This window comes from Chironomus tepperi, unplaced genomic scaffold (assembly GCF_022539635.2).
Source record: "Chironomus tepperi strain 1889 unplaced genomic scaffold, CSIRO-AGI_Ctep_v1 contig_93, whole genome shotgun sequence".
In the NCBI taxonomy this organism is placed as follows: domain Eukaryota; kingdom Metazoa; phylum Arthropoda; class Insecta; order Diptera; family Chironomidae; genus Chironomus; species Chironomus tepperi.
In genome coordinates this window covers 1,638,197-1,651,236 of record NW_027226215.1, presented here as the reverse complement: position 1 = coordinate 1,651,236, position 13,040 = coordinate 1,638,197, and the positions used below count along the sequence as shown (strand labels likewise).

The 13,040-nt window shown below is 32.1% G+C and overlaps 1 protein-coding gene across 1 annotated transcript; it reads right to left on the bottom strand.

The window, feature by feature from the left end:
* Window positions 1-843: 843 nt before the first annotated feature.
* Window positions 844-5,357, bottom strand: LOC139087060 (integrator complex subunit 5-like protein). The gene is made up of 3 exons (XM_070635753.1): window positions 5,212-5,357; window positions 1,579-1,872; window positions 844-1,140 (listed from the first exon to the last, which is right to left on the bottom strand). Exons 1-3 carry the CDS (start codon window positions 5,318-5,320, stop codon window positions 1,043-1,045), a joined length of 501 nt encoding a protein of 166 aa, XP_070491854.1. The 5' UTR covers window positions 5,321-5,357; the 3' UTR covers window positions 844-1,042.
* Between the last annotated feature and the right edge of the window lie 7,683 nt (window positions 5,358-13,040).

Sequence of the window (13,040 nt, the reverse complement as noted above, 5' to 3'; positions counted from 1 at the left end):
TATTGTAGCATTTGAACAATCCAGGAACATTTTGTTGCACAATTTATGAAAGAAAAAGATGAATAAATATATGAATAAGTTGAAATTTGGCAATGAATAACGACATTGTGTTGCTATGACTAAATTTGAAACCTCCGCTATATTAAATTCTAAGGGGTGCTCAACTACTATAAATGATTCTAGAGAGAAAATGAATAATTTGCTGAAAATTGTTGATTAAATTGTGTTTTTATGCCTAAATAAGGAATCCCAGTAATATTGAATTATAAGGGGTGTTCAACTACTTCAAATCATCTAGATTATTTTTTAAAATGATGAGCAACGTTTTGTATTTCACGACACATCTTTGTGGTAAGTCTCAACCAAAAGCACACAAGGTATATGGTTCTCATTTAGAGTCACATTAGTGTGACACGACACATAAGTTGCCTAACTGAAAGGTTCCCTTGACATACTATTAAAGAAAATTATATTCATGAACAACCTCCCACAAAGGTCCCAAAAATTCATACAGCAAAAAAAGACGGTAAAAATGTCACAAGAAAATATTCCAAATTTCTACTTTTTACCACATTTTAGACACGAGAAAAGTCCCACAAAATCCTCTTATGTCTCTTAGATGTTTTTGTTGTTGAGAATCATTTTACACATTGGAATTCTGTCGACTATTAGAAAATACACATACACACACAATTTCCACATGTTTACAGCAATTTTTTTATTTGTTAATAAATACTTATAACAATACATTTTACTGCCAATAATAATTTAATGTAGAAGAGAGGATTAGAAAGCAAAACAAAAATTGTCCTCGAAACAACCGAAAAAAAAAATAAGAATGCGTAGATTTTATGAATAAATTTATTGCTATGGTAGCATCTGCTGTATTTGTAATTTGTGTAACAATGCGAAGTAATTTTTAAGCATTAGAAATATATATGATATAATTTTCATTTTTCATATGGAAGATAAAGACGTACTTTTATGCTTTTTATTCTGAATAAAATTTTTTGTTGTTTAAGGAACTAATATTGATATCAAGTTAATGCATATTTTTTAAATTTGAATCGCCGCTTGATTCATCGACGTAATCATCGTCATCGGGAATATATATTGGTTTTTTTGTTGATGCATGATAACCTAAAAAGAGATAGATAAAAAGAAATTTTTAAATTAGATCAAGTTTTAGCAAAAGTCAGTCGAGGTGGGTCGGTGGCGGAATGGTTTTGTACATCGGTATCTAATTATTGTGATACCGACCAAGCGGTCAAGAGTTCGAAACTCGGCAGGAAAATATTTCCTTGTCCTTTTTTTAATCGTGTGCGACTCACAGCTTCTCTTTGTAGTCTAGAGACAGTAATGTTATCAAGGGAGTGATTCCTGATCCTACTATAAACTTTAGGTTTACTAAGAGCAGAGGTCTGACGCATCCTCACTCGTTAATCAATTATTACATGATTTAGAATCGGTAATTGGCAGAAGGTAGAATCACCTTTAGGAGACGCTTAAATAGGCAATGGATCACAATTGATCTGCACGTCCACCAAAGTAAGCAAAGTAAGTAAAAATGTCTCTTACCTGATCCAGATCCTTCAATTATATTTCTTGTGCTTGTTTCTCTAATTCTAGTCAATGTTGTTGGGACTGTTGTTGTTGGCGTCGTTGTTGTTTCGACGTCTGTAGAATCAATATCCACCTCTTGATCTGATGTATCCTCTTTTTCGTCAGAATCACGATAGTTATCTTCAATTGATATCATTTCTTTTTCTGTTGTTGTACTAGTTATTTTAATTTTGGTTGTTGTGTCAATTTCTTCAGATGAATCGTAAAAATCATTTATATCCTCCGTGTCTATAATATCTGTTGGATTCCCTGTTGAGGATGAAAATGATGCGACATTATGGAATTTTTTTATTTTCACCGCAATTTGTTTCATTAAAACCGCAAAACAATTATTTTCTTCCTTTTTTCCCATCCGCACACACACACACAAACACACATAATTACCGTAGTAATTCATTCTCATGTGGATCTTATGATTCCATAAAAGTATATAAATGTAGCACATGTGAGACAGCTCATATAATGAACTTTAAAGGGGTAATTAAAATGAAATATGTTCTTTTTTTTTCATTCATTTCATCTACCAAAGTTTTCCGAGTTATTCTCATTTCAATTCTTTATTTCCTTATTTTCTTATTTCCTACTCTCGTTATTGTGTGTAAACAAATGGATGAATTACTCAATGTATGAATTTGTATCTGACACAACAAAAGTGTATAGTGAGATTAAACTTGAATTTCTCAAGAATTTCCTTTTCGATAGGACAAAAATATTATGTTGTCATTAATTGACACATTATATTGTATTTAACTAGTTCTAACAGTGTAGTGACACACCCTATGTGACGTAACACATCCTACGTGACGTAACACATCCTTTGTGACGTAAAACACACAATGTGCCGTGAAACACCAATGAGTAATGAGACACACATGTGCCATGACACACACACGTGTCATGACTCACCAATGTGACGTAAAACGCCCATGTGTCGTGACACACTCGTGTGCCGTCAAAATATTTTGAAAACACAATTGTGTGCTGTGACACAAAAAAAGGTTGGACAACACTAAGACGTCGAATCGATTAAAACTTGAGCAAAATACTTTTTTATGCACACGATTATTGCTTTTTAATAAGAAGAAAGTGTAAAGGCTATCAACACGATGGATTTTTAATTAATGATAGATCAGTTCCCGAGAAACATAATGCGACGACATGACGACATAAAAAGGGGTTGCAAAGCAGGCACCTGTGACAGACAAAAACTGTACAATTTCTTGATAATTTGGATGGTTTTCGTCTGTCACACGTGCCTGTTATTCAACTCTGGTCGAAATCATTCAAAATGACTCCAGAGCAACTTTGCGACTTGCTGTTAATATGATGACGAACAAGTGTTCTAGTGAACATGTTATACTGTCCGGAGTTGTCTAATCTTTTGGACTTTCCAAATTTTTTGTTTGTCATTTTTTATTAAATTTGAAATGTTTTTTTAAAGATTGTAAATTTCTAATAAAATTCCTCATTAGTTCAGAATAATCAATTTAAATCAATCAAGTGATGATAAGAATCCACAATTGTATTATATTCAGTATTGATAATCACTTTTCTAGTCTATAAAGAGTATTAAGTTCAATGATTAAGGTGTGATTTAAAGGAAATCAATTCAAAATATTATGACATTTACGTCAATGTCTAACTCAGTGTTGTCTAAACACTTTTGCATCACAACACACTTTGAAGGTGTGTGGTAAGAGATCTCGAGCATGACAAAAGCATTCCTGGATTCAAAACCGCACACGGCATTTGATTCATGGTTCACAAACTAGCTTGTCGAGACAGACAGTTTGGCTAAAACCAATCAATTTTAACTAAAGTTTCCCGATGTCTAGAAAGGAAATTCCCGAAAAAGACTCGTTTCAGTCTCAGTCCAGTAAATCTTACATGACAACAAGACCAGGACTTCGAGAAATCTTAAAATGTTTAAAAAGGTCCATAAAATTCACAAATTATTGACAATTTCTTCATAATTTAAATTCCATTCCAATTTATCAACAAAACTTTCGTTTTCATAGAAATTTCCGTCAGACTCGTGACTTGCAACCATCAAATTTATACATATATATATATTTTTGATAATTGAGTCATAAAAAAACAATAATAAATTTACTGTATACATTCACAAGCAATGATAATAAAGCGTTCAATTTTAATCTCATATGCTGAACTTGACCTTTGTTGTTATTTCTCTTAGAAAAATATACGTAAAGTTATATTAAATATTTTTAATAAATCAAAAATTAATTGATTTTAAAGTGCAGTCGTTCTCAAATTGTTGGACAATTGGAAGTTCCTGCATTAGTAATTGTGTTGGAATCACTTTTGTAACTTATAAATGTTGGAACATTAATGATTTTGATAGAAAATCAGAAGAATCTTTGAAAATCAAAAACAAACTGAACTTTTCTCTTGAGGGGAGAAACAACCACAAAGGGGGAGGTTAACTAACTGTAGTTGTTGATAAAATTTGAATATAAAATGACCGTTAACTTATTTTCAACAATTAACAATCAATTTTGAGTTAAAAATAGTAGAATAATTTATAAATTGTGTCACACCGCAGTTGCGTGTCACATAGCTTGAGAACCACTGTCACACCAACTCAGACTGTTTTAATTTTTTCAATTCCTCAATTTGAAAACATATTATAATTGATTTAAATTCCCTATGAGACTTTTAGTGAGGATTCCTATATTAATTAAATATATTGATATTCATACATATAATCTGTGTCATGTCGACACATGACATATTCAAATGGGGTTTTTAACATTTCTGAAAATTCTACAAATGAGATCATTTTCGAGAATGATTAACAGATTTATGAAAAAACTGTCAAAATTTGGATGAATAATTGAAATAAAGACAATAAGTCCTATTTTATGATTAACAGGACATACTCAAGTAATGATTGAAATTGTAATTTTGATAAAAAAAGCATGATTTCACAAGATTTTTCATATTTGCGGTCAGATGCACTCCCGAACAGCACCATGTAGCAATTTATGCTTTCATAAAAATCTCGAATAGTTTTCTATAGAACCGCCAAAGTTGCAAAACAAACACCTGTCACCGGCAAAAACCGTACAATATCTTAATAATTTGTATGGTTTTGTAAGAAAAATAATACGCATTATTAAGAAATTATACGGTTTTTGACTGTGACAAGTGCATGTTTTGGAACTCTCAGCACCGTTTGGTCGCCGTATTAACGAAAAGACATGAATTTGCCCTGATGCAAGTTACAGTGGTCCGTTGCACGATACAGTTGATTACACTTTTTATTAGCACTAAATAGGGTTCGACAATTGCCTGCCAGTATGCGCATACTGTTTGCAAGTTAGAGCACATAACAGTATGCGCATAATTGCATTGAAGTGTCGAACCCTAGGACTTAATCTAGTCCAATGAACTGTTATTCAGCATATTTCTTCACAAAATTCCATTTAATCCACCAAAAATCCCCATTTTGTTCATTCAATTTTTGAAGATTAAGCTTCACAAAATCATATTCACACCAAATTTTGAATCAGCAACTGATCATCACAAAATGTCACCGCAATTACAATCCCATATTCAACTTACTATATTCATTATATTTATGGATAATTTGATCACGAAATATATATCCACCAATGCCTAAGCCAATAATTATAACAAGTGAACTTAATAAACAGCACTTGCCGGACTTCATTATGATACAATTTGACTGACAATTACCGCGTCGCGAATTCAAATGAGATGTAAAATAACCAGTATTGAGCTTAATATTTGCCTTAAAAATTGATAACGAAATTATTTTTTTAATTAATCAGATGTGTGTGTGGACATGGGAACAATATTCTCATAATTCTCTCTCAATTATGACTGCTGTCTCATCGTAGTTCGGGTCTATAATTTCTTCAACAAGGATTCATGATGGGAAAGTGGAAAGAAACTATTGGCAATAATTAATCATTGTAAAAGTTAACATTTCATTAATTTAATCTACTTAACACTCATCATCAGCGATGAAACATTTTTTTAATAAAGCATTTTTTATGCAAACTCATCAAATTTAAGAGTTAACGCGGAGTTTCTCCGGTTTCTTTTTTTTAAAGAAAATGACGGGAGAATAAATTATAAATGTTGTTGGCTGATGAAGCATCCATTAAATTTACATTCGTCTTTTTCCACTTTTTAGCGGATTTTTGGGGAATAAAAGAGTTCACTTTGATGGCAGGGTGAGACTTTCAGGGTGAAATTCTAGATCTCAACAACTACACCTCCTAGAGAGCTCGGATTTGAAGCATTAGCTCGATCTTATTAAGTTATTGGCTTATCGCTTAGTCTGGTAGCTCAAAACTATCTCTAAATGCTTTAATTAATGACTTTTCTATTAAATTTTCAATTTACATACAAAAACTTTGGAAAACTTCCCATCGTCAAAGGTTTGAATTATTTTTGACCGTTAATTTCAAATAAATTTTGACCGTTTTTTCATGTAATTTTTAGTTCATATTTAGAGTTTTTACGAGGATAAATTTGTGAGTGGCCTTTAATACTTGTAGTAAACAGTATGCACACGCTTGCCATACATCTGTCAAACCTACCCATCTAGTTCTTCACTAAATTCCATTAGATCCGTTCTGACAATATTCCAATCAATAGGAATTCTTGCATAGCTTTCTCGCCCCTATTTATCCCGCTGAACTAAAAATTCCTGATCAGTTCCTTAATCCAACGTTGCCCAAAGGACCAATCATGTCTTAATCTCGAACATTAAGAATTCGGAGTATCCAAATTTTTGAAGAAGGACAAATTAAGCTATCACTGAGATTCGAACCCACGACTTACTAGTTGTCATGTACAAATTTGACTCAGGTATCTTAATTATTCAATTAGCAAGGCATTTTAAATTGTTTTCGTGCTCTGGTTATTTGTCAATCAATTATTAATTACTGGACAAAAATGCGCTCAAGCCTCTCGATGAACATCAAAAGGACATTCAACATTTTCTTTACACATTTTACATCAAGGATTAGTGTTTTATTAAGATTGATTAATTTCTTACTCTTTTTTTTTATTCATTTTCTTATTGTTATGGCAACAGAAATTAATGAAGTGCCAGTTTTAATGTTCTTTGTTCGTATTACAATTCGAACTTGTTTATAGCCTTTAATGTCGCAAGTCAGCTGAAAATCATTGTTTTGAGTAATACACAATAATAATATTCATTTTAAATGAAATCATAAGATTTGGTCAGATGTAATGTATGATTGACCTTCGCCGGATACAGGAATATAGCCTGTGAATTGGAATATAGTCTAATCCTAGCTCGAATTAAAGGTTTGAAGTTTTTTGACCATTATTTTAATCGATCAATACGATCAGTAATTGATTAATTAGTCCCAACCTACAAAACAAGATCCAGTAGGATCCAGATCAATTCACGATCCACAATACAAGATCCAGTAGGATCCAGTATACTTCCAGACCTACAAAATGAGATCCAGTAAAGTCCAAGACACTTTCTCGACGTAAAAAGTAAGATCCAGTAGGATCCTCGACACTTCCTAACACACATTCAAACATAAAGACACAATTGGTTTCAAAGCTTACTTTTAATTAATTTGATGAATTTGGTGCGTAATTTAATACACTGCTGTTATTTCCTCTATAATGAGGATTGTTTCTATAATTAAGTTTATCGTAGAAAATAAACACAAAAAGAGCGCCCAAAATAAATCCAAATAATACAAAGCACTTTCTTTCTGATATGCAAAACATTGTTTTAATCTTGACTTTACAGATACGTGTCCAAAAATTAACTAAATTGTTTAAAATATGAAAAGTGATTTAAGTGTGACTGATGATTAAGCTGTAATGATTAATCTCATGATTTGATAGAATTTTACTTATCATAGCTTAACTGAGTTAATTATCACACGATATAATCATTTTCGGCTTGTATTGCTAATGCGGATTATCAACATGTTCGGATTATTCACGTCAGTTTGAAGGAGTTGTATCATTTCAGATATTAGCTTAAAATAAATCAGTGATGAACAACCTGGGTGCTACAGCATACTAAATATATAGGGGAAATATCAGGAACCGCATGCCGTATGCAGTTTCGATCGTGACTTGTTACCAAGATGTGCCACGAAAAAAAAAGGTTGTTCACCACTGTCACTAGTAATTAGATGTATCAAAAATATCCAGATAATTTACTTTTCTTGAAACACATTCGTTGATTCATATAAAGCAAGTTTAAACGAGAGATTCGGTGAATTGTTCGGGAATTTTCATAAATGGCTCATTTATCTGAGAAAAAAGTACATTTTTTGGCGAATTTTTGAGAAAATTGTAGCTTATCACTTTGTTCGGTTGACGTTAAAAACTTAATAACTAGACGTCTTAGAGAGCTCTAGCTTGCTTTAATAGCTCAATTACGCAGGTTATTGTAGCTCTGGTCATTTAAAACTTTCAAATCAACGCATGAATATGATAATTGACAATTTATATTTTTGTAAACAAAAACAACGTGGTTTTTACATTGTTTTTTTATAGTTTTGCAATGTTTTTGTAGTGTTCACTAAATTAAGCTTGAATTGGTCGTTACCGTTAAATGGTTTGAATTATGAAAAACCGTTACTTACTTACTTACTTACTTCCTTGGTTGAGGCGCACGGGGGCCAATTGTCAGATTTAAAGAACGTCTGTAGACAGCTCTATCTCGATAACCGTTAAACAATAAAAATTCATAAATTTGTTGTATGGTGACTTGAACTTTACTTCCTTAATTCCATTTGATTTGTGAATTGTGATAAATGGCCTGTCTCAGATGATGGACCTGAACTTTAGTGGATCTTATTTTATAGTGATTTGGATCTTACTGGATCTTGTATTTTTGGTTAGGATTGTTACTAGAACCATACTGGATCTTGTTTTGTGGGTTGTCTAGTAGCCTGAATCTTACTGGATCTTATTTTATGAATCGAAAAGCTGAAGTATTAATCAATTACTAATCGCTGGGACAAATATGCGCTTAAGTGACTCGATAAGATCGAGTACTTTCATAATTTTTTATTTTCATCATTCAAAATATTAATTTACAGATTATTGAAACTCGCTACTTTTTTAAAAATACATAATTTTTATTAAAGCAATCTTAAGTCTTAAAATTATTAACATAGATTATCCAAATAGACCAAAAATTTTTATCGGATTATCTCCTGAATTCGATAGTTGAACATTTTGATTTTCATAATGCATTACCAAAATAAATCCAATCAGCAATCCACCAGCAATCATACCGGAACATACCACACACATATTTTCAGAAAGGCACATTTTTGTTGCTTAATCTTGTTCTTTTGAGTTTGAAATTTCAACCAACTTATCAACTTCGACGTGGAACACGGAAGATACTTTTTGTGTTTTTGACACTTTCGGACTAAATGTTTTGTAACTTTTTATGACTTTATGTAAATAAACTGACAAATGTCCTAATGGCAACTGAAATTCCGCTTGGTTCAGACGGCTGCTTCGATTTGTCTTTGATAAAATTTGAAAAAAGCGCTGCAACAGCAAATATTCCAATTACAAAACCTATGTAAAATAGAAGCATGTATCCTCTCAGACACATACCTAATGTCCGACTTGACGTTAAAATGTTTAAAATCTAAATGAACAACTAGAATAGTTTGAGATGAGATTATCCACAATCAGACCCTGAATCAGACGATGATAAAATTATCGAGGATTATGATTTAGACATTTAAGCAGCTTCATCGTTGTAATACACGAGATTTATGATACTTATTTTAAATGCCTGAAAGATCTGATCCCGATAACGAGAAATTATATCATCTAAATCAGTTTTGCTCAAACTGAGTGTAGCGGCACACTGTAGAACAAGCTCAGATGTGCTGAGAAAAAGTGTTCACATCTAAGATGTTTCGTGGTTCAAAAAAGTTTGCACAACACTAACCTAAATCCAACAAAAGTGTAACTGTCTCAAAAATGACCGGTAAATTTTTTCAAAAAAAACTTTATCGTTAAAATTTAAATTTTTTTTGACCGTTACTTTTACTTTTCTTCACAACGTAAATTTTTACTTTAAAATAAGTTGAGTTCAAAATGTTCGAATTTTTTATTCCCAAATCTAATGTCGAGAAACTCGAATTTGAGACTTCCACACTTTGAATTCTACAAAAATCATGTGCCATTTAATAATTCAACTTATGTTATAACGGTCATTTGAGATTTGAATAATATTTATTGTAAATAGTTGCAAACCCCTTTTTCATACAAAAGTTCAGTCTGTTTTTGAACTCCAAAGAATAAACATCATTGTGAATAATTAAAATCCGTAAAAAGTTCTTAATTACATTAAACATTACCAAGCTCTTACTATTGTTGGAATTGTACAAGTTTAAAAAAATGGATTTCCCTTTAAATCAGTCGAACATCATTCAAACATGATTCATTACATTAAAATCTAGTAAAATTTTTATTTCCAGACAACAACAACAAGCTGAATTTTATTTTTTTATGAATCAGATCCAGTTGTTTAAAAATCATGTAAATGTTCTGTATGGATGTAAGCTAAAGTAAGTACATAAACAAATGTACAAATGTCGCGTTAAATCTCACATCAAAACATTTGACTTGCTATTTGCTTCCAGTTGATTATTGATTTTAAATTGAACATCTTTTTTATTTTTATTTCAATAAAACAACGGAAAGTGTTTATTGCTGACTCTTTATTGCCCCCTTATTTTATGTTTATAGATTTTTTTATGCTGATAAAAATGCAAAACAAAATGACTCAGGAAGAGGAGTCTGCGGTTAATCGTGATTGCATGTAAATCTGTTGACATAAAGTCTTTGATTTTTTATTTTCATGATTAATCATTTCGGGTATGTATGAATAGCTTACTGATGATAAAAACTCATTTGAATTGTAAATGAAATGATTCACTAGCAGTGATATTGCCATTCAATAATTTTTCATTATTATACCCGAACAGTGCAGTGTGTTTACTAGGCCACAGCTACGTTACCCAGCAGAGTTGCAAAACAAGTGCCTTTGACAGGCAAAAGCCGTACAAATTCTTGGTAATTTGTATGGATTTGTAAGAAAACCCATATAAATTATCATGAATTTTTAAGGTTTTTGCCTGTCACAGGAACCTGACTTGCAACTCTGTTGCCCAGGGGCATGCTCAGAAGAAGTAATCTTCCTCTCGAACAGTGAAGCATGTTTCATAGGTCATCGCTATATTTCCCAAGGGTGGATTTCGGAGGGGATTTGATTTGGAGGTAACAACTTCCCCCATTTTTGGCTACGACTGTGACTTTGCTGTATTAACGGAGGAACGCAACATTTCCTTGGCTTCATCGTGACGGTTGCTTTTGATCCTTTTGTGCAGCGAAAAATCGAATTCCCCGGATCGTGCTGCTCGGGTTATTCCTCACTCAATAAAAAAGGCTAATAGAAATTTATGAGAATTTTATTTTTTTGTGCTGTTGCTGAAAATGCTTGTCAAACAATTTATTCAGCATAAAAAAATCTGTTGAACATAAAATTGCATGTTAACTATTTGTTGTAGGATTATCGGCGTCTATTTGAATTGCTATAATGAATATATAATCCGCTGCCACTTTTTATTTACGTGTATTGCATTTGTGCCTGAATAATTTATTTAATTTACTCAAATCTAAACAATCAAAAAAGTTTTAAATTTTTTCAATATTTATGAAATAATTGGCACACATCATTCAAATTCAGGTGATTTAATTTAATTATCAGGTTCGTATTTTTTTTGGATGAATAGAATTTGATTGATGAATATTTAAATTTGAGTATTTTGTGTATATTAAGTAGCTCACATCAATACTGCTGATTAATCCTGGCTAATTAATTAGTTTGAATATTATCAAGTCATGTAGAAGAATTTTTTTTATTCTGGCCTTACTATTTGTAAGGGAGGAACCAGAGTGGGAACCAAGGAGGGGACGATTTGGCAACTGAGGTGGTCTGTAATGCGAAAAAGTATAATCACCTTGAAGATAGAGCTTTATATTAGTTTGGTCGTAGTGGTCATCGTGAGTCGAAGTGGTTCAGTGGCGGAATGGTTTAGTCCTTGGGTAACTAATTATTGTGACATCAACCAAGCCGTCATGTGTTCGAAACCCGACAGGATAAAATTTTACTTGTCCTTTATTGAATCATATGTAGTGGAAATGTGGGTTAAGGCTTTCTTTTGGAGGATGCAGGCAGTAATTTCAACAAAGGAGGGGTTCTGGTCCCACAATAAACTGTGAAAGTTTACTGATTATAGGTATCTGCCGTACCCACATCCCTTAAGCAATTAATAACCGTGAAACGCCATTGTGCCTCTCGGTATATCAATGATCTGAATAGCATATTTGCTAAATGGCAAGCTTAACACATATTAAGCTTATAAGTGCATACATCCGATAGACTAATCCGCGACCTGTTCCACTCGCAAATTGTCAACTTCTGAGCTACTGACGACTCATCTGGCTCCTCAATCAAAATTTAACTTGTTAAGTATTAAACTTTCAATTACTACGTGCCTATGTGTGATTGAGATGGCATAATTCTTTTCAGCAATTTTTCTACACCCGCTAGTTCCAATAATCCATATAAAAATTTAATTCCATCCACCAAATTGATTAATTGACAACAATTTTTGAAATGGGTTCAACTGGAAATTATTGAACATTTCGCTAAAAATATGAAATAAAATAATCTAAAAATATACAAAAGAGGTTCAACTTCCTAAAAAAAAATATATATATATATATATAAATTGACATATTTTACCAACTCAATTTTGAAATTTTTCACGTTCCAAAATCTCATAAATCATGTAAAAGAAAATATGTTAAAAATCATTATGTTAGGCACACATAGAAGCTCCGATTTTTTTGCAGCTGTTGTATTTTCATGACATTTGCTTTTAGGACCAAAATCAAGCCTTTCACAATGAAGTCATGTGCATTCTTAACATATAAGAATTTTTTTTAGTGGATTTTTGAAAAGGAAGTGAGGAGATTTGATTCACTTTGGATAACTGGCTGGCAGCGGAACAGCAGTATTAGTTAGAGTGTCAAACAATCGATTCTAACGACTCATGTTGACTCAGAGAAGGTTTAGTTGAATTTGGATGTTATTTTCTCAACAATCAGACATCGTAGATAGCTCTGGTTTGAAGCATTAGCCCAGTACCATCGAGTTACTGCCATATCGATTGGTTTGGTAGCTTAAAATCATGATTAAATGCTTAAATTAATGATTTTAAAACTAAATATGCAAAAAAACACGCGGAGATTCCCACTCAAAATTTTGAAAATTTTTTGACCGTTGATTTTCAAAACTATTTTGACCAAGTTTTAGC

Coding starts and splice junctions, on each gene's coding strand:
- LOC139087060 (XM_070635753.1), bottom strand. CDS start 5,320: ATGAAGTCCGGCAAGTGCTGTTTATTAAGTTCACTTGTTATAATTATT. Junction 1,873..5,211: donor CCATAAATATAATGAATATA/GTAAGTTGAATA, acceptor CATCCTCAACAG/GGAATCCAACAGATATTATA. Junction 1,141..1,578: donor AATTGAAGGATCTGGATCAG/GTAAGAGACATT, acceptor ATCTCTTTTTAG/GTTATCATGCATCAACAAAA.